We start from the raw sequence: 23,777 nt of genomic DNA, 5'->3' as shown, positions 1-23,777 counted from the left end.
TATAATTGAGATCTATTTAACAAAACTTGATTGATAACATTTTGACAAAGACAAAGGAGGTTGTCAAAAATGAAAAATGATTATCATCAATAACAATAATAATAATCACGTTGCCCCTTTAATAAAATACATGGGATATCTAAGTGAGAATGCACGCCACCGGGAGCTCCAAGTCCTAGTCCGAGTCCGAGTCCTAGTCTGCGTCCGAGTCCTAGTCTAAGTCCGAGCCTGAGTCCAAGTCCGAATTATCTAATCGAACTATCGTGGTAAAAATATGCTCTCCGCGCTATCGTATACATCCCCGATAAAATTTTCATAGTTTGCCCAGGCCCCTTCGCCCGCAACAGGAGTTGCGTCGAAATCCATTGTATCCCAGAAGTTGGGCCATTGCTCAAATTCCGTCGTTGTTTCCAATACAGGACTGGTCTGCTGGCCAGCAGCAACAGTCATTCCCATGTCAATTGGGTAGTTGGTCACATGTTGGTCCAAGGGCATATGCTGAGCATGCGGTATTATATGATTTTGCTGCTCCATGCTGGTGTAGATGACCGGGTTTTCCATTGAAACTGGATCGAGTACGTCGTTGAAAAACTCGCTTATGTCGTTGCCTAGCAATTCTCTCTTTCGGGCTATCACTTGGTTCATGAGTTTTTCAAGGGGGCGCCAGAGCATGCCGTGCTGGGAGTCTGCAATGGTCAAGCTGGATCGATGGTATTCCCTCTTCATTATGGGCCAATATTCGTTCATGGTTGCAGGGTTTTTACAGACGCACAACTCGGCTAGTGCGACTGCGAGAGCATGCCACGGAACCCACATTGAGTTGAACCACGACCACTGTACGAGCGCCGGGTCGTTGTATACCTCCGACATTCTTTGCAGGTTGTCCGCAGCTAATTTAAGTAGACTGTCGCCTTGAACTTGGGGAGGAGTGAAATTCGGACTGCGTTGTATCGGGCGGAGACATCCTAGATGTAGCCAAACACTAATGCTGTTCGCGGTCCGTCTCGAATATAAATGGAAAGGTATCAGATCGGGACTGCTTCCCTTCAACATATTTGATACATTTTGTTGGAAGTCAAGCAGGATCTGCTGTCGTAAAGTCATGGTCTTTATGGACGACTCCATAAAGTCGGAAAATGCGAGTGTTCGGGCTACAGTTTGTGCAGCTGCAATGATCAGCGTATGCGTCATGTCTGTGAATTTACCCTCTGGCTGTTCTTGGATGGGCCCTTCCATGTCGAACCAGATTGCCTCGTCGTCGATATTTGATGGCGGGTGTGATTGAAGCCATGCTGTCTTCATCATCGGTTCGGATGCTCGGTCGAGACAGGCTGCAAGGTCCAAAAGGCCGATGCCCTGCCAACAGCGCCGGCGCATCTCTTGCTCGAAGACATTGACGTGAAATGGTGGTTCTGGCAGATGGAGACAGAGGGCTTGGCCGACTCGAAGAGCCATGCTCATCATAGTCCACACGCGACGACTTTGATCTTGACAACGAGCAGCAAGCTGGTAGAGGAAGTCAGAGTGAGACTGAATGTGCATAGTTTCTGTTGATTGTAATTACCAGTGATATGACATAAGCTTGCAACACAGTGAGATCTTCGGTGGTCACGAAATCCGACTTGATCAGCGCAGCTTCTGTATCTTTTTGGAGCTCGGCAGAAATGGTCTTCTTATCTGTGCCAAAAATCAAATGACACTGCGCATCATCCACAGTCCCGACAGCGGCATAATAGACTGCTACTGCTAACGTAGCAGGAGCCTGGTGGCCTTGCTCGTAGTCCAGATACGGCTTATCTTCGCAGAGAAAGGCACATAGAGAAGGCCTATGCAGGACCTTAAAGAGAGGATCCACGTTTCGTATGTAAATCTCGCACAGCGTTCTTCTGATATCAGGGGAAATATACACTCCTTTGTGAGATTGCGGAGAGCTATCAGTTGAGTGAGAGAGAGCACTCTCTGTGCCTTCGGACCCTACAAGAGATGTCCCGAACCCAGATGACGTCTTGTACTCAGTTTGGTCGTGCTCCAAGCGATTATCGAGAACTGTTCTCAATTCTTGCGTCTGTCACGCAAATTAGCGCATGAAACTAGCAGACTTGGGCGCAAAAAAACCCTCTGACTCACCTGCTGCATAATATCTTCCCAAAATGAACTTGCAATGTAAGACTTTTCCGGGCGGGAGCGAACCGAGTTGGGCTTAGATACCACAGGCCCAGGCTGAGGATCTGTAGGCTCCGCATTATTCACGCGCCATGATTCAATATCTACTTTTGTCGCCTTGGGGTTACTGGCGTTGGGCGCGATCGGTGACAGGTGCGACTCGTCGCGTTCGGCGGCTACCCGTTTAAGGAGGTTCTCGAGCTTGGCAACTCGATCTGCTAACTCTTTATCTGTGTTTGTCGCACGCTCAGTGGTCCTCCTTGTTCGTCCTCTTGGTAAACGGGCCCTTTCTACAGGGACACAGACGAAACCGAGTCGTTGACAACTAGTGCAAGGACTCAGCTTGTCGCACTTCACTTTACGCTGGCGACATGCCTCACAGCTGAGTCGAACTCGGGGTGCAGAAGATCGAGGTTGGGTAGCGGAGTCCCCGTTATCCTCCATGACAACACATTCACATAGGTATTAGAATAAGAAATCTCTGGTTGTCGAAGGCTGACAGAAGAGTGAGATTCGTTAGCTCACTTTGGGTGGAGACGAAGAATGGGGTTATGAAAGAAATCCGTGGGGCCAGTTGGTGCCCACCAGTTGAATTCGGCACCCCACCATATTTCAAGTACTTTAGCAGTGATTTTGGAATTGGAATTGGAAACATGATGGATCAACTAATGCGACTTTATTTCTAGAGGACCGCGCAAGATCAATCTTGAATTTACATACTAAACCTGGAACAGTCATGGTTCTACAAAGTAGTGGTGCTGCGGCATCTGGGATATCAAATCTCACCATTTGCTGAAAATAATACATACATTATTAGGTTGACAATAGAGCTGTCGACAAGTGGGAAGTTCCCTGCAGTACAATTGGCACATGTTCGACAAGAGTGTCACTTGCGGCATTCTTGGATCAATTCTCTGGTATCCCTCTCGAGGATGATTATCCGAGAAGCTTCATTCCGTTCTTGGTCTTTTTAGACTTCTTCACACCATCATGTTTCACTTTGGGCACCACCAGTGGCATTGGTGTCCGGTCAGTCTTGGCTTGAGCTTGAGCTTGAGCTTGAGCTCTGGCTTTGACTCTGGCCTCTTTTTCGGCAATATTTGCTGCGTTTTGTACATTGCCTGCATATCTCTCATCCTTGCCCTTGTAATTTGCCCAGACACGAACCGGCTTCACATCGGCTTTAGCTTTACGCAAGGTAATTGGATGATTACCAATGTACTTCTTCTGCATCTCGTTAAAGGCTCGAAAGTAGTCATCTGCGTCACTGAAGCTCACGAAACCGTACTCCTTGCTTTGCGTAGTGCGTTTCTCTCGAACTACACGTGCCTTCACGAGCGTTGGATACTGTGAAAAGGACTTGTGAAGCATTTCGTCGGTTACTTCGCCTGAGAGGTTGCCCACGAAAAGTCGGAAATGGGCGGGATCCCATTCGACGAGTGTCTCGTCGATCCAATTCTTGCCACCACCCGTTCGCTTTACAGCTATGAGAGAACGTTTATTGTGTCTGGTTTCCACGCGAGGTGGGGTGACAGGTTTTTCGGGCGGATCCTCTGAATACGCAGATTGCCACTGAGCAATTTCGAGCGCTTCAGTTTCTCTATCGGTTGGAGCTAGTGATGTGGGTGGCACGGGGCCGATCAGGGTCTGATGGACGGTTGGTCTGAGAGGAGCAGCCGGTCCGTAAGGGTTCACCGGTCCATAAGTGACCGCGGGCTTCTCACCGTAGGAGGGTGCTCCTGGGTAGGAGTTAATCGTTGGGGCCACATAGGCGGCATATCCGGCAGAACCTGGCTGGTTAAAGTTGGGTTGGTTAAAAGCGGGATATGGCTGAGATGGTCCTATAGGTCGTTGAGGTCCTATGGGTAGGGCGTGGTGGCTGTGGGCTGCGGGATGAACGAAGCCGGGCGCATTTCCACGACCGTATGGCGTATTTCCACGGTAGGCAGATGAATGTGCACCATTTTGGGATGCAGGGGGACGAGGAGGAAGCTGTGTCTGTTGACCTGCAGGAGGTGGGAAAGACATGGTGAATAAAGATAGTTGGGCTGTAGTAGACCAACGTACCTGCTGACTGTTGGCTCAGTCAAATTCTGCTAGATATCAGACCTGAAGTCTTGATACTGGCGTGGTTAATATTGGGGAGAGACTTGAGGGTTGAAGGTTGAAGGTTGAGGGTTGAAGGTTGAGGGTTGAGGGCTGAGTGTGGAGGGTTAAAGATTGAGGCTTAGGGGAAAGACAAAGCGAGATGCGAAAAAAAGTACGCTAAAGGAGTCTGTGGGAGACCGTACAATACACACAGAATCAGGTGACTGAAGTAGGTTTACATAATGAAAATTTTATCATGTGACCTGGTCTAGATCATGACGTAATACGCCTATCTAATATCACGGGAATTTGGATGGAGTACTTCAGAAGCAAGTGGAATGTATTTATCCAATACTGTACTCCGTACCTTGAGTAGAAAGCACCCCCACTCTAATCTCAAGATGGACTAGTTTTGCTTAGTGGAGCTTCATCGGTAACCAAACTGAAGTTTTTCCGACGAAACCAAGTCCGGAATAGTTCACCGATGCGTGGAGAAGCAATTCAAAAGCCTTGATTTGGGATGGTATTCAAATGGAATAAATTACTGGGGGTAAATACTGGACGGAGCACCAAAGTACTGGAGCACAGAGTATACATATGGCTTTTTATAGGTCTTATTCTGCAATGAGATCATTCATTACCCCTCCATTGCCCCGCGTCAAGAACAGTAGTTCCCCAACATGTTAAGGGAGTACGGTTTATCCAATGTTACGTCTATAAAGTATGTAGTTGAAAACCTTGGAAGTTGGGTATTGATCAATGGCCTGACATTGTAGAAAATGCAAAATAAAAAAACATAAAAACCATAAAAGATCATCAACCTGAAGCATTCAGAGGCCGAGTAAGGTTACCGGACGACTCTGCTCCTGTACCGGAACTTGGCGCTTCAGCAAAATATCATCCATACACGGTACACATAACCCCGCTGGTCTTAGTGTCCCACATGACGGAAGGCTCCGTCAGCCTACTTCTTCTTCCATTTCCCTCCCTCACTTCTCTTACTCTTCCATCTTCAAGTTATCTCTTATCCTCCCCTCAATTCATTAATCATGGCCAACCAAGCTGTGTAAGTTCAATCTTCCTCCCCTCCGGCATCGGACTCTATTCCCAATTCATAAACATAATTCACAATCCACCTGTTTTCATGCAAACCTGGACAATCAACGAGGACTTGGCCTTGATGGATCACACTTCAATTGTACCGACCTACATCATGGATGTTGCATCGTGTACTATTTTCTGTGAAATCATCAAAATTGGTGCTTTCTCGTGGATCTGCTCCCTCGGAATTACATGAAGCCTCTCTGTTTCATTCACTTTTAACCTATTTTAATGATTGACTCAAGAACACGGTTGCTGACTATTAGCGCCTGTCTCGCCGGCATCAATGTCGGCGCTCCGGCGCGTTCTGTTCCCAGTGCTGATTTCGGCCTCATCGGTCTGGCCGTCATGGGCCAGAACCTGATCCTTAACGCTGCTGACCACGGTTTCACTGTCTGCGCCTTCAACCGCACAACCGCAAAGGTCGATCGCTTCTTGGCCAACGAAGCTAAGGGTACGCTCCTAGTCCCCTGTCCCAAAATAAAGGGATGTTTTTCTTATGCCTGAGAGGCTAATTGGTGGTTTTTAGGCAAGCCTATTGTTGGTGCTCACTCCATTGAGGAGTTCTGCTCCAAGCTCAAGCGTCCCCGTCGTGTCATGCTCCTGGTTATGGCTGGCCAACCCGTCGATGACTTCATCGAGGCTCTTCTCCCTTACCTCGAGAAGGATGATATCATTATTGACGGTGGTAACTCTCACTTCCCCGACAGCAACCGCCGCACCAAGTACCTTGCTGAGAAGGGCATTGCCTTCGTCGGCAGCGGTGTCTCTGGTGGTGAGGAGGGTGCTCGCTACGGCCCCTCCCTCATGCCCGGTGGTAACGAGGCCGCCTGGCCCCACATTAAGGATATCTTCCAGAGCATCTCCGCCAAGAGCGACGGCGAGGCTTGCTGTGACTGGGTTGGTGACGAAGGTGCCGGTCACTACGTCAAGATGGTTCACAACGGTATTGAGTACGGTGACATGCAGCTTATTTGCGAGGTGAGTTCTGCTCTAATCCAAGTTTTGGAAATTGGACGTGGTAACTAATCCTGATGCCAAAAGGCCTACGATATCCTGAAGCGCGGTCTCGGCTTGTCCCCCAAGGAGATTGGTGATGTTTTCTCCAAGTGGAACACTGGTGTTTTGGACTCCTTCCTTATTGAGATCACCCGTGATATCCTCTACTATAACGACACAGACGGCACCCCTCTTGTTGAGAAGATTCTTGACAAGGCTGGCCAGAAGGGCACCGGCAAGTGGACCGCCATTAACGCTCTTGACCTCGGCATGCCCGTCACCCTGATTGGTGAGGCCGTGTTCGCTCGCTGCCTCAGCTCTCTCAAGGAGGAGCGTGGCCGTGCCTCCGCCATCCTCGAGGGCCCCACCCCCAACTTCACCGGTGACAAGCAGGCTTTCATTGATGATTTGGAGCAGGCTCTGTACGCCTCCAAGATTATCTCCTACGCTCAGGGCTTCATGCTCATCCAGGCCGCTGCCAAGGACTACAAGTGGAAGCTCAACATGCCCTCCATTGCCCTCATGTGGCGTGGTGGTTGCATTATCCGCTCCGTCTTCCTCAAGGACATCACCAACGCCTACCGCAAGAACCCCGAGCTTGAGAACCTCCTGTTCGACCAGTTCTTCACCACGGCTATCCACAAGGCCCAGTCTGGCTGGAGAAACGTTGTCAGCAAGTCCGCTCTGTGGGGTATCCCTCTGCCCGCTTTCACCACTGCCCTCAGCTTCTACGACGGCTACCGCACCAAGGATCTGCCCGCCAACTTGTTGCAGGCCCAGCGTGACTACTTCGGTGCCCACACCTTCCGTGTCAAGCCCGAGTTTGCCTCCGCTGAGCGCCCCGAGGGCAAGGACGTCCACGTCAACTGGACCGGTCGCGGCGGTGACGTGTCTGCCTCTACCTACCAGGCATAAGTGCGAAGTTATGAGGATTAAAAATCAGGTTCAATGTATTTAGAAGCTACCATGAGTGGGACGTAACGAATCAATTCCTTTACCATGTTCATTATGAAATATTTATTCTTTCGTATTGCAAATGAGCCCAGACTGCATAATTAGGTGACGTTGACTGAAGTGTGGAGGGATTTTGTGCCTAAGGCCTAGTAACACGCTAGTCCAAATCGGGGGTTGGCAACGTCCACCCTGTCCATCTTATCGTCCCTCTCCTTCCTCCAATAACCCCGGGCCGTGGTGCATTTTCTTCTGCTTCACTGGTACCTTAATTTGTATTTCTATTATTTTGAACCTTCTCTGGTCGCGGAATTGGAGATCCCTACCTATTCTCCGCTGGACATTCAAGCAGACTTCGTGGACGAGTGAGCTTACAGGTGAGACAGCTCGACGCCAATCGACAATCTGCTTATGACGAATGTCCCGAGCTGGTATCTAAGACTCTGATTTCCCAGACGGTTAAACAATTCTTCCTCACCAATCCTCGGCGATTTTAGACCCGTTTGAAGACGAGGGAAATCATACCGCCTGCGCATCCCACATCACACGTCGCATGGCGGAGAACAAACGCCAGAATCCGGCTGAGAAAGGCTTACAAGGCAGTTCAGGTAGTGCGATAGGCACCGGAATGGCAACCAACACGGTGTCCATGGACGGGACTTTGATCGGGTCAATCGGTGCTCGGTGAGTTTAGACCCTTCTCGTATTCATTACACGTCAATCGATGCATGGTTTTTGTTTGAATACACCTTGCACTCATCGAACTCGCCCTCACATCTGCGATATCAAGACACCCTTAGACTGACGCTGGTTTTCCATCAGACTTCGCATCACGACCGCCGCACCAAATAGCTCAACATACGAGGGAACTCTTTTCGCCGCGGACCCAATCACCAACCTCGTCGCAATTAACACCAATCCAGCCGCGGCATTAAAAGCAAAAAATGATATGACTGGTGATTTCAAACTCTTTCCCATCTCGCAGATCCAATCTTTTCATCTGCTAAGCCTTCAGCCGACGGACGCACAGTCTAGCCTCCCGGCTCTGGATATGCGTGCATTGAAGGCACGCGAGGCTAAAGCTGTTAATGAGCTGCAGGAGCAAGAAGCGCGTCGCGGAAAGGGCGTCACTCGCGAGGCTCAGGATATCTTTGATGCGCTTGGGCGGACAATGCCCGCGCGCTGGGACGGACAAAACATTATTGTTGCCGATGCCGTTTCTATTGCTCCATACTACCGTGTCGATGACTGCCGCCCATTGATAAAGGGTGACACAGCTGCCCTCGCCCGAGTCCGCAAAGTGGTAAGTTGACGCATTTAAGCTATCTGCCATTTGAAATGTCTTCCCTTTCCCCTTGCATCTGAGACAAGGAAAACTGACAACGTTTTAGCTCGAGATGGAGAGAAAGAAGATTGAACTGCGCACCGCCAGTGCTACTATCGGTTCTACTAGCACTTTTTCCCGCACTTTGAGTGATCAGCGCAAGGGTGGCTAAACAACCCATGCACTTCTGGATCTGGATGATATGGCGATATTTGTTATTTGGATTTGCGTTCGAGCATTTTCAGAAAGTATGGGACGCTTTTTCCCTTTCGACGTACCCTTCATGGCAATACCCCTAGTTATGAGATGGATGATTTTACGATTGGAGGAAATTGGCATGGTATGCGAGAAATCATTTTACGCCCCTGGCCGCCAGTAATGGTGCCCATGGAACTTATCGGAGCCAAACGCATGAGAAAATGCTCACAGCGGTCCCGGTGCTCGTTGAAGTCCAAGCAAGGAGTTTGCATACTTTGTGTCTATTCCATGCCACCGATTGCGAATATCCTCGATTAGCAAATAATCAATTGCTTCCTATCTAAACTCATCTCTTCACTTTCAAATTATATCCGGCTATGGCCCTGTAATTAACCAACATCAGGATCCCTAGCAGGAATTGAACGAACGCCCTGCATGCGCTCCACTTCTATTACATAGCAAACCCTGCTGCCAACACCTAAAATAGAAAGATAAGGTGGTCATTATGTCGACTATCTAGCCCATAACCCCCTGATGCACAAATGCAGTACCAATCGCATCCAAAGAGCATCATACACATGCACACACATAGCAGATCCAGTTGAAATCGCTTGGTACTCGGGCTTAAAGACTGATAAATAGTGATGGATGTTGAGGCAAGTGATGTGTATGTGACCCAAGATCGAATCTAGTGCCCAGAGTTTCTGACGATAATTCCAATAATAGAAATGAGAGCTTATCTTATGATGACATGGATGACATTGGCCGCTGCCTTGTGGTGTCTTTCGGCGCCAAGAGAGGAGAAACTATCGTGATGTTAGTAGACATTCAGAAATGAGTGAGTGGATGAAACTTACGGCAGATCATCACTTTTTTTGGTGGTCCTCAGCTGGTGGTTTTTCAGCCGATGTGATGGTTCAGTCACAGACGATTTGAATGAGTAGTAGTTCATGCAGTTTCGAGGACTTTTAGTTAGGTTTGGTAGCAGGTAGCATTGATAACTGTGAAGTCTTATAATGCTCAACTTGTGATAGATGATGAAGAAAATCATCGATTGGCCTATGATAGCCCCATGAGTTCTGATAATGGGCTGGACCATGACCCGGACTATGATTCTGCTGGTATATGCTTGTTCAATAATCCTCCCCCTTCTGCTTTGAGGATGTCCGCGGGTATTACTCCGCATCAGACCGGTGTCGGCATTCTTCTTTTCGTTCAGCAAAGCTGCCACACCCTCCCGCTACGAAGTATTGGTTACTGGAATCTGCGAGGACGCTGTGGATCTAGTGTAGAGATTCGAGCCGATGCTGATTAAGGACTTTCAATACCCCTGGATACTTGGCGACAACTGGGAATGATGAGTGATAAGGCCTCTTGCCCAAAGTCGAAAGGATATGTTCAACAAGTAGTAGATCTGCTCAGTGAGTCCCTTATATTCTGAATGACAAGGATCGCTCGGAAGATGTCCTGGTGTATCGATTGCTGGGCAATTCTAGGCTACTACCTTGCTCTTTATCTTGTTACTTCTGCTCATCTGCTTCTTAACAAGGCAATGAGCTCGACAGTGGTCGGTGATATTGAAGTTGAGATAAAGATTCTTTTTTTAGTCTCACTATTAGGAATCTGAGTAAAGTGAGAGATTTCAAGCTTGCCACCTGTGATTACAGCGTTTCGACAAATTCAATGACTGCATCTTGTCACACCGCGAATTCCCTTGCAAGGTGGCATACATAGTTCCAAGCCAAACACACCCAGAGGATTGGCGGCATGGCTAGATCGTTGCGAGGTAAGTGATAGATGAGATGGATAATGTCTTAGATGATGTAAAAATAGGTATTTATAGGAAGGGAACCTGAAGCCTTAGCCGAGACATCAGAATTAAAGTGAAGGTGAAGATGAAGGTGATTGTGAAAGGAAGCGCGGGTTAACTAACCCTTGGAAGTGGAAGTGATCTATGGATAAATACTTGACCTTTGATAGGAATCAGATGTGATTACTCTAACCTAAATACTCGTAGAGGACTTCGTGATATCAACGGCAATAACAATAGGCAGAATGACTTTTCCGACATCTATTTCTTCTTTGGCGGTGCAACATTGAATTGGAAGTGTATAATATCACCATCTTGAACGACGTAAGTCTTACCTTCCTGCCTGTACTTCCCAGCAGACTTGATTGGCCCCATCGACTTCTCGCCTTTGCACAGGTCGTGGAAGTCCTGGTATGCCACAACTTCAGCCTTGATGAAACCGCGCTCGAAGTCGCCGTGAATGACGCCAGCTGCCTGAGGAGCAAGAGCTCCCCGCTTGATAGGCCAGCAGCGGATCTCCTTCTCACCAGCAGTAAAGTAATACTGGAGTCCCAGCTTAGTAAAGCCTTCAGTAGTGATTTTGCCCAAGCGGCTTTGGACCTTAATCTCGGCCACGAATGCATCTAGCGCTGGCTTGTCATCCCGCAGGGACCACAGCTTCTCCTCAAACTCGACGGAGAAGGGAATAATATCTGAGCCTTGACCGCCGTGGGCCTTAACCCACTCTGCGATCTTGGGCAGGTACTTGCACTTTTGGCGAAGGTAGTCTTTCATTGTAAGGTTGATGAGGTAGATCACTGGCTTGGTAGTGATGAGGCGCAACTTGATATTGTCAGAATCGTCTCTGATTAGTTTAGACTTCTAGACAAACCTTCTCGTTGATCAACTCGATTTCAGGAGTCGTCCATTCTCCATCTCTAACAGGCTTATCCTGTTCCAATAGCTATAATAGATTCAGCAAACTACAAATTTTTTCGATGAGAGGTCGTGCGTAACATACCTCCTTAATTTTAGCAGTCGTCTCGTCAAACAATGGCAGCATCTTGAATTTTCCTCCGGCCTTGCGTACAATTGCCTCTTCGGCAACCTTAGCTTTAGCAAGAATGTCCAAATCCTTCTTACACAACTCGCTCTGAATTGTATCTGCATCGCTGCACCATCAGCATCTATTTATCCTGTGTCAGTGGGTTGGAAGGGAATGCTTACCTAAATCGCGGACAGGATCAACGGAGTCGTCCACATGGAGAACCTCATCGTTATCAAACGCCCTATGTCATCGTAAGTAGCTGCTTCATTCCTCGAGTTTCCGCAGCGAACGCACCGGACAACATGGTACATGCCATCCACGGCCTGAATATGACTCAAGAAAGCATTTCCCAAACCAGCTCCCTCACTAGCTCCCTTGATCAATCCAGCAATATCCGTCACCTGCAAATAGGCCGGGTATCTACTGGCTGGCTTCCAGACATTGCACAAGAAGTCCTGTCTCAAATTAGCTAGCAGCTCACCGTATAAAACTCACAAACAAAGGGGGAAAAAGCATACATATCTGGGATCAGGAACGATACAGCGTGCTTCATTTGGCTCGATGGTGCAAAACGGGTAATTTTCAGCCGCGGCGCTCTGCTCCGTTAGGAGGTTAAAGAGCGAACTCTTGCCCACGTTCGGTAGGCCAACACAGCCCATCTTGAGGTTGGACTTGACGCGTCCGAAGGCGACGACATTGTTCGGCTTCACTTCTGCTGCTTTTGGCGCCATTTTAGAATATACCTAGGTAGTTATCGCTAGGTTTTGAGGATGAGATGGATGGAAATCAGCTCACTCAGTGTCGTGGCTCCACTTTGCAGATTTTTTTGGGCTTATGTATATCCATAATGGCACCAGATGATTTTAAATTTTTAAATTACGGCACATTAGTATGCTACTAGTGTGTTACTATTTTAACACTAATTTTCTGGGTAAATAATGGAGGACTACATTTCTTTGAACTTTTGAAGTTTGAGCCATTAGGAATGGAATTCTCAAGAGTGGATGTGGATTCCAAGATTCCTACGGTTGGGATATTTGGATGAAAAACGCATGACGATTCGTATGTATCAAGAGCTGACAGATGACAACACCTGATAGGATAGTATCAATTCAATCAGCAACAGGCTGCGACATAGAATATAGCATACGTTCAGATAAAGTTGCATTTAGTAACAGGAAGTATGTTATCACGTGGTATATCTTGGCAAGTAAACATGGCACCCAAATGAAGGACTTTAGCGTCAATCCTTGATGGAGGGAGATAGAAACTAGAAAGCTATATAGGGTTCGCAACCGTTTGCTCTGGTGTTCAAAAGGGTGGAAGTTTGGAAGTTTCCAAGTTTGGCATCCATGACTGACCAGGTTATCACGAATACAAAGAGCCAAGATGTAGAAACTTGGAACTATGAAATTAATTTCTGAGATTGAAATAAAAAATGGAAGAGAAAATGGAGGCCTCTTCCAGTACTATGTTGCTCCATCATTCACCGCTAAGAGTTCCGAAACTAATATCCTAAAATACACTTAAACATTTAGTCTACTTTAACTAGCATTTTCTGGAAACAACGTCACAAACACTACCCACAAACCCTTCCAGTCCACTAATCGCCACCTCGGGTGGGATTGTGGTAAGAGACAACGTGCTCCCGCTTTGGAAACCGGGCATGATCAGCACCTGGGAGCCCAATTCGACCCACTCTACAGAGTTAACGAAGGTAAATGAGATGTGCACATCTCCCAGAGGTTTATCCGTAGTCGTATCAGGCTTCGTTCCAGCCGAAAGAGGCTCCTCCAGGCCCGTGACAGGTTCCATACTCACGACCCGCACTATGGCACGGATACTAATGATGTACGCGATAACGTCACTGCCTAGCAGTAAGGGCGGAGAATTGGAGTCTGAGAACTGGGCTGCTGAGAATGTAGCAGAGAAGCCGATGTGGAATGGCGGGGTAGATGTGAGTTTGGAGAAAGTGGGGTTTCGAACGTTCATCAGAACCATGCCTTTTCGAATGCGACTAGCATTGGGCGATTCGCAGTCTTCGGGACTGGAGAAGAACTCGACGCCTACTGTGCCGACCTGGCTTTCCAGTAGCCGGCAGACTGGGAGGCGGAGGGCCCGAACACTGACAACGCGGACCTTTTGCCACTTTGCGCGGAGTGCAAGACAATCTTTACCGGGCAGTGAGAGTCCTCGGGTGAGAGATGCTGAGAACCTGCCGGAAGGGGAGCCGCTGTTAGATGAAACGCCTAAGGATGGGTCGTCGTCAACTAAAATTGGACCGAGCAGCATTTCGTCGCCGATGGAGATATTGCCGTGGCGGACGAGGCCACAGAGAACTAGGCCGCGGCATTCTTGTTTTTTTTCGTTGGGTAAAGAGAAAACCTTCGATGGGGAAATATCGAAGATTTCCTCCACGTCAAACAAGTTTTTAGGGCTCCGAGGATATTCGGTTCTGGATCCCGGCAGACGTTTGAGCGAAGGAATTGGCATATATCGAATGAAAGCGTGAATTTTGCCGATTGCAGTTCCATCAACGGAGCTAGATAGAATAATCGGCACCAAGTGCGGGTTTTCTTTAGACGCTGTGATAAAGCTCTTGACTTCCTTGCTATCTGAATCCACGATCAGTTGGGAATTAAATAGGTTCTTTGCTGGAGAGGGAGCGGACAACACTTGGTGCTTGCGGCCAGCGGCTTTTAGAAAGTTGTAAATCTTCTGAAGGTTCTCGCCCAGTAACCTTCGAGATGCAACATCAAATTTGGTGACGACAATCAAAACCGATAACTCCAATTTCAGGCAGAGCTTGAGATATGCCAAACAGAAATCGATATCATCCGTAGATCCTGCAACATCTTCTCCACAAATAGCTGGTATACAGATAATCACATAATGCGGAGCCCAACCGACTAACCCTCGCATAGTGGATTTAAGGTATCTTATCGACCCAGGGACATCAGACATGAATGCAAGACGACCTCCCTGCGAAGTAGCATGTATGTCATTCCATGAATTAATATCTTCAGAGGCCACGTTGATGACAGAGGATGGCACACCATCATCATACCCAACAAGCTCTTGAGAGATGGAACTAGTGACGCCGGAAGAAATTTCGTGTTGATGTTTGAGAAGACTAATGCGGCTTTTACCTCGCCCATTGTCAAGGAATGAAGTGTTCAGGGTACCAATAAGAGAAGACTTCCCTGCGGTGCTAGGGCCCACAATGGATATTCGAATCTGTTCGGTGTAGGAAATCGGATCGTCACTTGATCCAACAAGACGCATGCTTGCTTGGCCAGGAGACAGCTTGTAGAAGTTCAAATCGGGACTGACTAAGGCCTCTACAACCCAAAGACTCTCGTGTGTGATGTTCTGCCAGGAATATGCAGTCCATTCGCAGTCCCCGACGACAACCCATCTCAAAACTTCGACTTTGCATCCGAGACTGGTCGCCATTACCTCCAGGTTTATCAGACTCTCATCCATTTCATCCATAGTCAAACCTATGAATTCTCCGTCATCAGCAACTCCGATCTCGTACAATGCCCCCTTACTATCTTCTAGACCTGGGAGTAATCGGATAGGTTTATGTGATCCAGCCTGCTTAGAGTCCCAGTCATAAAGGGCGCCGGTCCACGGGAGGGTTTCGGCAAATGCCGGACCCACATTTGACGTAGCTGAATGAAATGGCGACGACTGTTGCAGCCTCCAGAGCATCTGCGTTGTCAGTCCGTGCATTCGCTCCTTTCGGGACTGAGGCGACTTGTACTGCATTGCATGTGAAGACACCGAGTCAGACGTGTGCCCTTCACGACCAACAGAGCTGCTAGTTGAGGTTCTCAAATACCGACGTCGTGAACCAATAAGTAGGTGTACTTTGTACTCTATGGGACCATCTTGGGGTTCCGGCTCCAACTTGGTGATATTGAAGTCCGAAAGAAAGGCACGAATGGGTGTCTTAGAGACTTCGAGTGACTTCTCATTGGGCACTGCGCCGGGGCGCAAATTGCGCGACTTGATTTTTGCAATCTCCTCCGCAAGCTAATATATTGTCAGCTTAACTATTCAAAATAAAGTGCAAAAAGAAGGATAGGTCAGATAATCCACTTACCACGCTGCGCACTTTGGCGAGGGAAGCTGCGTTACCCTTCGCCGAAGAGCGACACTGATTAACCGTGTAAGGAGAAGCAATAAAGACTCCGTCAGGGACAACAATGTTCTGTCCATCCCAGCACGTAGGCATGGTTTGACGAAGCGCGTCAAAGATATCCTGAGCTTCGTGGGAGAAAAGATCGATCACATCAATCGCAGCATTATCATCGCGCAATCCAATCTTCTTGTTCTCCATATCAACCTAACATGCTGTTAGTTTGATTGTCAGAAATGGAGACGAAATGTCAAATGAATTAAGACCTATGTACCAGGCTGCGAACTTGATCGAAAGCATTGCCTTCTGGCAAGGGAATTTCTTTCAAAAGAAGACAATCCTCCATATGGTATGGGGGAGATACGGAGACGACATCAGCAACAACGATATTTTCCTCATCCCAGTGTGTAGGCAAATTTTGGCTAAGTGCATCAAAGATAAGCTGGCCTTTGCTGGCGACATCCATTGGAGGCATGTCGCGAGTTGCCGGAGTTGAGAGTCCATCCTCGAGATCTGGCAAATTGACTTGGGAGGTTGAAGAACCAATCGACCATGGGGAATACACCCGAGGTGGGTCAGGATTGTATGTGAAGATGGAAGACATCTTGACTGCAAGATTAGTTTTTTACGACTCACACAGGTAAAGTGAGTATTCTGAACGTTAAGGACAGAAAGAACGTGGTTAGAATCGAAAAATCAATAACAGTCATTCTTTTACTGCGGTATAAATGGATGTAGAAGTTGAGTTGTTCCTCGTTTGAGTCATGTTTATGTTGAAGAATCACGTGGTGGGCTCCCGGCGCACGGACGAATTATATGAAACTAGTACTATCTGGGCTTTCTCGCAGAGAAATCTCGCTATGTTCAAGTAAAATGACAGCAAAAAAAATAACGATGAAATCGCAAAATATCCATGGATACGAAAAACAAAACTTTGAGAAAACGGCGAGTCGCAACAGAACTTTAGAAACGTGTATATTTGAGCTTTATTCCGACGATGATTCTCGTCCAGTCCCTTTGCACTTGCCTTGTGCCACGTGGATGTTGCGTGCTGTTGTGCGAGTGAACACTGCTCTGCAAATCGGACACTCTGCCTTTGCTACCACTCCTGACTTCTCACGCTGGTGTCGCAAGAGATTGCTAAAAGTAGAGAACTCACGGCCATTGCAGCCATGGTCCCAACATTGGGGTCGAGGCCGTGAGCTTATCACTCTGACTTGACGGTCTGCGTCTGAGGTAGTTAGGGAGTCGGCAGGAGAGAAGACAGGATCAGAGATTAATGAAGCTGCTTGGGAGCTCATAGGAGAGTGGTGAGAGGACCTGTGAATGTTAATATGCGCGCTTCCAAGTTTTTTTGCGAAAGAATCGACTAACGGGATTTGTGACGTGTTGGGGAGATAGTATGAGGGATGGCTCATCATAAAAGGAGGTGAACTATACAGTGAATTAGCCGATTATCCCTGAATAACCGAAGCTTGTGAAAAACTTACGGTGCCAGGAGAGGTTGGTCTGAGAGACCAGTAGAATGAGAAGTGTACGGTCGAACCATGGGAGGACTATCAGGGATGGTCAGATATTATTCTCCAGTGCTATAAAACCTGAGGTCTCTTTGCTTACCTGCGAGAATAATGTTGACGAGCGCCAGCAGATGAAGGAATGTAGGCAGAAGAGGGGGCTGAATCTTGATGATAGCCCTGCATCGGTCCACTGGGATGACCGCCATAGTCAATTGGGATTGCAGAAGAAGGATATGATTGCAGTGGCGGAAATTGAGGAGTCATGTGCTGTGGCTGCTGCTGTTGCTGCTGCAGGTGTTGGTAGGAGCGATTGTCCCAGAAGTATTCTAATCTCTGTCAGTGGAATACTTTTACAGATGTTGCCAGGAATTTCTTACGGTTGGAGTTTGGCTGCATAGTGCCGAAGTATGAATCTGATGCTACCGACATTGGGTGTGGTGTGATTTCGAGACCGCTGATAGTAAGGCTCGGTCAGTAATTTGATGCGCGGATTGAACAAATATCAAACCTACTGTGATTGTTCGGCACTCAGAGTATCCGAGGAATTGTTCGTTTCAAAAGACGTACAGACGGTCTGACCAGAGAGCGGTGTTTCTCGACCAAGAAAAGAACAAGGAAGACTGGATGCGGATTCTAGCGAATGCAATGAATTGACTGAGCCTTGCTGTCGAAGCAGAGTTGGAACAGATTGTGAATGATGCAAGTCGTTGTCCAAAGCTGGCTGTGGACTTTCAAAACGCCACGAGCAAGTTGATGGAAAAGTGGCTTGTTGGAATGACGGCGCCTGCACAGACTCAATTCCAGATAGAAAACCGACTTTTTTTGAGATTGCGCTATTAGATAGATCGGACGGGTTACTGCAGTGAGATGGATCATCGTGTGAGTTAAACTGCAAATCGCGAGACATGGGGGCCTCTTTTATCTAGGTCATGAACCTAATACTGCACTTGGAGCATAGGGGGATAGGAGGATAGGATAGAGAAAGGAGTGAAGCATTCAGGAATGGGCACATACCGAGATAATAGGTGGATGTCTTAAGATCAAGCGACGATAATAGATTTAAAGGGAATTGTAGATTTCGGAAGTATATGGTGGGCGCAACCCTTGATTTTAAACAAATTGCCAGTATGGCAGGGTGTTATGTTATTACAAGAAGAAACAGGTCCCCGCAATTTTACCAAAAAAGCCCGGATTGGATACGAATTTATGAATGGTCCACTAGAATAGCAAACAGAGCGACCTTCTAGAACTTTTTTAGACCACATATCGGGGATTGCGGGCACCAACGTGTGTCGGGAACAGTGATTTTGCCGAAACGGGTTGATGTTGGTACTAAGTATACCCACTCCTGACCCAATTCATCTTGCTTTGAACACGGGCTGTAATTACCAACACGTGTATGATTAACGCTATAACACAATAGTGATAAGATCCTATGATCTTCATGTGGGCCGAAATCGCGCTACAATGGGAGAGTTGGACCTTTTTTTGACCCCCACAAGTTGACATGGGATCCTCTTTTAGACTAATGACCATATTGGGAATCAACGTCAATTGGCGCTCTACCTTGGGAGGGGCCAGGGGGTGTGTATTGATCCTGAGTGGCATCAGTTGGGTGGATTCCAATTTAGCCCCAATACATAAATGGGGCGTTATGAAAAATTGGGGGCCATCAAAGTAGCTTCGTGCCAGATTTTCCTATCTATCTGGGCAAGTCCCCCACTTCGCTGTCGCTCTGAGTAAGTGAGCCCCGGTCCCAAACATAGCTCATCGGGGGTAGGGGGGATTCATTCAAACCGTTTTCCGTACATAATTAGTTACTACATGGCCCCCACGAACCCGCCGTTGGAAAACCTGCCTAGTTATACTATCTAGACTAACGAGATATATTCTAAAGCAGAATCTGATCTGGATTAAAAGGTAGTGTCATAGTGGATTGGGTAAAGCCATCGGGAGTAACGATTCGGATATAAATGACGGTGTGGACAGACCTTGATGGAAAACCCACATAACTAAATCGGGGCTTGCGTACCTTTGCTGATAAAACCCAAAAATCACCCAATCGCAAAATTATATATATTCCCGTAGATTTGAGAATCGATATCTGAACCAGGGCTATCCTATTAAGGAATAAGGACTTGAGATTGAGCCAAACTAAAGGGGTTCAAGGTCGGTCAAAGTCCATCAAAGGCGGTATGGACCCATGGTAACGCTAAGGGGGTGGAGCCTAACTAACTAACAAGCAAAAAACCAACAGAATGGTAGCGAGTAACGCGCCGACTAGAAAGGAGGAAAAGGACATTGTGACAGGGGTGAGGTTGAGGGTTAATTACAGTTAGCGCACTTCAATTTTAATCGGTTTTCTCCAATGTTAACAACTTAAGAACCCGAGGCTGTGGCGCCGCAGGATTTTTCCGGGGCCAACTTGCGATCGACCCGGCTCCCCACCTGCCCAGGTGGGGATCCGCAAACCACGACTGCCATGTGGTCATAAAAAGCCGATGATATAAAACCCCTAAACACGGGTTCATCCCGAGAACATTAGTTTCAAACACTTTCAAACACTTTAATTCAATTGGCCAAAATGATTTCAAGTTAATGCTTTTGCCTTTTTTTGGTTAAAAACCGAGCCGCTTGGCTTCCTATACTGTCAACGATTGGTGGTCTATGTGCCAAGGTAGTTTGTGAGTGGATAAAATGGTTAAGGATGATTTGAGATTCAAGATCGAAGGAATGTCAATCCAATGAGGATGACTAGAATCTGTTGGACTGAGTCCTCAGTTGAAGCACGAAGCCCTAACCAAGCAGCTACAGGGCTACTGTACCCAGTAAGCGGCAGTTACTAACTACTTTCATGGGCTATAGCTTCTAAGTTTAAAGCCCTACAGGGCCAGCAGGATTAAGTAGATAATCTGATGAATTATACTTTAACCCTCGATCTTTAGATTAAGTCAGCATTTGAAGGATTCAATAAGACTCAATAAATATTGTAATTGTATGATAATATCTTAGAAATACTGTTACTTTTGATATTCGACTTCTACTTCGTAGCTCGTTTCCAAGGTCACATGATCTGGAGCTTATTGATCATGTGACCGTTGACACCTTCACCACCGATAATCCAGACAGCAACATCCCGCAAAGCTCACATCTCTTTATCCCCACCATCCTCCGGGTTCTCAATCTGCAAACCAAAATACAGATTCTAGACCATCTCCCAGCTCCTTCATCATGAAGCTCGTTCGGTATGTTCCATTCCACGAAATGCGACACGCGCATCCTGAATCTTCATTTTGAAACTCAATACTGACCAATCATCCAGCTTTTTGATGAAATGCTCTAATGAGTCTGTCACTGTTGAATTGAAGAATGGTAGGTCAATAAACGAGGTCGACCAAATGAATCTGGCCCCAATGTCTAGAACCCGCTCCATGAGCATCTACAAATTTATTGTCGATCATGCTAATAATAACTCAACTCAACAGGCACAACTGTCAATGGCACTATTACCACTGTTTCACCTCAGATGAACACCGTCCTTCGCTCCGTGAAGATGACCCCTAAGGGGCGCGATATGATTCAACTCGAGTCTATCAACATTCGAGGCTCCACAATTCGTTATGTCGTCCTGCCCGATAGCTTGCCCATCGATACTTTGCTTGTGGATGACAACCCCAAGCCCAAGAACAAGGCCCGCAAAGAGTCAGACCGGGGACGTGGCGGTCGTGGAGGTGCCCGCGGTGGTCGGGGTATGGGTCGCGGTCGTGGTGGCGGCCGTGGCCGTGGTGGTGGCCGTGGCTTCTAAATGTCTTTACTATGTTTTCTATGACAGTGCAGACCGGCGTTCTTTCTAATCAGTGTTAAGATATACTGACTTTTTGTTATTCACCACAATGAAATAAAATATTGTGGAGCAACTTCAACTTCGAAGTATTGATACTATTGACACTGGCTTTTCGTTCGATGAGAAGATTGCGGCCTGCAAACCCCATAATTTACACGGAGTAAACCGCTCAAAAAATCAACTTTTTCATATGGATATTCTCCTTACAGCGTAGTGTATTGAGATCTGTTTAAATGGACCATACGCTAGTCGATTAACCTTTCTAACCAGCGGTATTTGTTTTTTTTTTTCTTCTAATTATTTTCCTAATGAATCACCTGATTATGCATGCATCACACGTGACATCTCATGCAGTTGGGCGTAGCTTGCCCTAATTTCCTCTTGTATATCCATGAGGGGCAATACATTCTATCCCGAGTCTTGAAACACAAACCGGAGCAACTGTCAGCCACCAGCCACTAGCAAAAACCACATTACTCCGCTAAATTCTCAAGGTTTTTTGCCCCAAAGTCCCGGAACCCTGGGTCATTGCCCATGCCGCTCCACCCCCACCTGGTCGGTCGATGGTCCCAAACTGATGGCTAGTAAGTATTATTGATATTCATTGAGATGAATACTAGCATATATCTCTCATTGGGCATACATTGGGGCCAGACATCCTACATTGGGTTCACAGCCTCAGTACAATGTTTGAGATACCTTGGCATCGCTATACTGGCGCTAACGGCATTGTAACCTCCTATCGCCGATGCTAAACACGAGATCCCTTCTTCACAGCCATCTAATATCGCAGAGGGTTACGAATGCAGCAGGCTATCAATCGAAAAGACATAGGGGCCAAAACGTAAATTGGGTCTACCGACTTGAACGAAGTGGAGATCAAGTTGAAAAGAGGCCATGCTTGAATGGGTTAACGGATCTCAAATTATCCGAAGAATATTGTATAATCTCTCATGGAGCCATACATTTCTTATAATTTTCCATGATCCGTGTGACGAACCCTCATGGCAATAGCTCTTCCAACGTTCTGATTAGAAAGGTCCTATGTCTATGGGAGCGGAGATTTCTCAGTTCCTACTAAACTATACCGTACTCATACAACACTCATAACCCCGATAACCTTGGCTGCCTTGGCTTCATTTCTAAACTAAAGACCCTGAATCGGCCATGAAATGCCAGACTAGGAATGACCCACCGGCAATTTCCTGTCGAATATTGCGTACAACGGAAACCGGAGGTGATAGTCCCGACTTTGTCGGTCAAACAAACGTACCACACTATATGATTTTGAATGATTATTCTCTTTATCTCTTTTAGGCTAGATTACTTCATTGCGAGATACACACTCAGGATTTAGTGTCAGCAAAGGTTAATCGAATATCTGATCATCTTTTGTGGGCCTTTGAACTTTGGAAGAAAGTTGAAGAAGTCTCAACAAGAACTACAGCCACGTCCAACAATGAATCCGTCAGCGAGGGGCTTCATTGTAGTGAAGATATCCAGCTTGAATCATTGATTGAGAAGTGGATTTAACCATGGAGCTACGAGGCTAGGGAATAATTAATACAAGGCTCCCAAGGTCGGTAATTGAAGTCTGAGATCGTCAATCATCTGTCTGGGGATCAAAACCCTCTCAAATCTACTGCAAAAAAGCATGCATATCTAACTAACTGACACGTCTCACTCCGTACACGTGTACAAAACCTGAACGACGCTAGCACACACTGCCGTGATCCTTCGAGCGATTCTCCCGAGGTCCGTAGCTCGGCCGAATCTCTCAATAAGGTTAAGATTAGCCTCTCCAGCCAGCTAATCAACATTCAACTCCTAATGTTGGTTTCTATAAGGGCATTATTGAAATATTGGCGTTGTGGTAGTGTTATGTATCATGCGGAGAAGTGCTGAATATAGCTATTCATTTCTGAAGAAGGAGGGAAGGAATGGGATCCCGAAAGAAATCTATCCTTTTACTCAGATTAGATTCAAAACCTGCTTAATCAACTGGGATGATGTGCCCTGGCCCTTGTAGCTGTCAAAGTTTAATTCCTAGCTGAAATTTGTAATGACCCTACTCAGATTTACCACTAGTCTTTACTAGTTAACTACCGACCTTGCATCCTTAACGCCACTCCTACCTTTCTACTAGTCATATCAAGTACTTTCTAATTATGCAGAAAAAGGTTTAGTCATAGATAACTCAGTATGGTTTTTACACAGTAGTCAGTTAGTCTAAGATGAGGGTTTTTATGATCGAGGCAGCATCATTTACATCATGCATAAGTACAAAGTACAAAGAGCTTTTTTTAGCTGACAAGGCTGCTCATAGATTGCTACCATCTATCAGAAGAACTAGTATCGCAATTTGACTGCTCATCGTTACTAATGACGGCGATATGCTTCGTAATTCTAAAATACTGTTCAAATGTTGTCTACCATTGTGGCGATATGATTCCAAGGTTCACAAGGCTATGAGCTTTTGTCCCAGGCAGGTACACCGACTCTGTCGACCACCTAGATGTTCATAGCGCCTTCTTCAATAGGAATGAAGCTTGGACCCCACAACAATACTTGGATACGCAGCGGGTATCACAAATCATTTGTGCAGGGA

At 46.9% G+C, this 23,777-nt stretch overlaps 9 protein-coding genes across 9 annotated transcripts; 4 read left to right on the top strand and 5 right to left on the bottom strand.

Moving 5' to 3' along the window:
* Positions 1 to 258: 258 nt before the first annotated feature.
* N7495_004222 (putative C6 transcription factor) lies at positions 259 to 2,607 on the bottom strand (the record flags this gene model as incomplete). Its single annotated transcript, XM_057206873.1, has 3 exons — positions 259 to 1,506; positions 1,565 to 2,065; positions 2,128 to 2,607. 3 exons carry the CDS (start codon positions 2,605 to 2,607, stop codon positions 259 to 261), a joined length of 2,229 nt encoding a protein of 742 aa, XP_057064553.1.
* A 492-nt stretch (positions 2,608 to 3,099) lies between these two features.
* N7495_004221 (RNP domain protein) lies at positions 3,100 to 4,191 on the bottom strand (the record flags this gene model as incomplete). The annotated part of the gene is made up of 1 exon (XM_057206872.1): positions 3,100 to 4,191. The coding sequence occupies one exon, from the start codon at positions 4,189 to 4,191 to the stop codon at positions 3,100 to 3,102; it is 1,092 nt and encodes a 363-aa protein (XP_057064552.1).
* A 1,109-nt stretch (positions 4,192 to 5,300) lies between these two features.
* Positions 5,301 to 7,266, top strand: N7495_004220 (NADP(+)-dependent, decarboxylating phosphogluconate dehydrogenase; the record flags this gene model as incomplete). Its single annotated transcript, XM_057206871.1, has 4 exons — positions 5,301 to 5,317; positions 5,619 to 5,806; positions 5,882 to 6,333; positions 6,397 to 7,266. 4 exons carry the CDS (start codon positions 5,301 to 5,303, stop codon positions 7,264 to 7,266), a joined length of 1,527 nt encoding a protein of 508 aa, XP_057064551.1.
* Positions 7,267 to 7,855: 589 nt separating this feature from the next.
* Positions 7,856 to 8,798, top strand: N7495_004219 (anticodon-binding domain-containing protein; the record flags this gene model as incomplete). The annotated part of the gene is made up of 3 exons (XM_057206870.1): positions 7,856 to 7,986; positions 8,125 to 8,605; positions 8,694 to 8,798. The coding sequence occupies 3 exons, from the start codon at positions 7,856 to 7,858 to the stop codon at positions 8,796 to 8,798; spliced, it is 717 nt and encodes a 238-aa protein (XP_057064550.1).
* A 1,098-nt stretch (positions 8,799 to 9,896) lies between these two features.
* Positions 9,897 to 10,139, top strand: N7495_004218 (uncharacterized protein; the record flags this gene model as incomplete). The annotated part of the gene is made up of 1 exon (XM_057206869.1): positions 9,897 to 10,139. One exon carries the CDS (start codon positions 9,897 to 9,899, stop codon positions 10,137 to 10,139), a length of 243 nt encoding a protein of 80 aa, XP_057064549.1.
* A 756-nt stretch (positions 10,140 to 10,895) lies between these two features.
* Positions 10,896 to 12,392, bottom strand: N7495_004217 (YchF/Obg family ATPase; the record flags this gene model as incomplete). Its single annotated transcript, XM_057206868.1, has 6 exons — positions 10,896 to 11,456; positions 11,506 to 11,577; positions 11,635 to 11,777; positions 11,841 to 11,902; positions 11,956 to 12,116; positions 12,180 to 12,392. The coding sequence occupies 6 exons, from the start codon at positions 12,390 to 12,392 to the stop codon at positions 10,896 to 10,898; spliced, it is 1,212 nt and encodes a 403-aa protein (XP_057064548.1).
* Positions 12,393 to 13,209: 817 nt separating this feature from the next.
* N7495_004216 (uncharacterized protein) lies at positions 13,210 to 16,412 on the bottom strand (the record flags this gene model as incomplete). Its single annotated transcript, XM_057206867.1, has 3 exons — positions 13,210 to 15,690; positions 15,773 to 16,015; positions 16,083 to 16,412. The coding sequence occupies 3 exons, from the start codon at positions 16,410 to 16,412 to the stop codon at positions 13,210 to 13,212; spliced, it is 3,054 nt and encodes a 1,017-aa protein (XP_057064547.1).
* Positions 16,413 to 16,794: 382 nt separating this feature from the next.
* Positions 16,795 to 17,754, bottom strand: N7495_004215 (uncharacterized protein; the record flags this gene model as incomplete). Its single annotated transcript, XM_057206866.1, has 3 exons — positions 16,795 to 17,128; positions 17,426 to 17,651; positions 17,703 to 17,754. 3 exons carry the CDS (start codon positions 17,752 to 17,754, stop codon positions 16,795 to 16,797), a joined length of 612 nt encoding a protein of 203 aa, XP_057064546.1.
* Positions 17,755 to 20,556: 2,802 nt separating this feature from the next.
* On the top strand, positions 20,557 to 21,189 carry N7495_004214 (mRNA splicing protein SMD1; the record flags this gene model as incomplete). Its single annotated transcript, XM_057206865.1, has 4 exons — positions 20,557 to 20,570; positions 20,648 to 20,697; positions 20,811 to 21,074; positions 21,158 to 21,189. The coding sequence occupies 4 exons, from the start codon at positions 20,557 to 20,559 to the stop codon at positions 21,187 to 21,189; spliced, it is 360 nt and encodes a 119-aa protein (XP_057064545.1).
* Between the last annotated feature and the right edge of the window lie 2,588 nt (positions 21,190 to 23,777).

The sequence above is a fragment of the Penicillium taxi genome (genome assembly GCF_028828555.1).
Source record: "Penicillium taxi strain IBT 34144 chromosome Unknown utg000003l_segment0_segment0, whole genome shotgun sequence".
Classification (NCBI taxonomy): Eukaryota; Fungi; Ascomycota; class Eurotiomycetes; order Eurotiales; family Aspergillaceae; genus Penicillium; species Penicillium taxi.
This window is presented reverse-complemented; position numbering and strand designations above follow the sequence as displayed.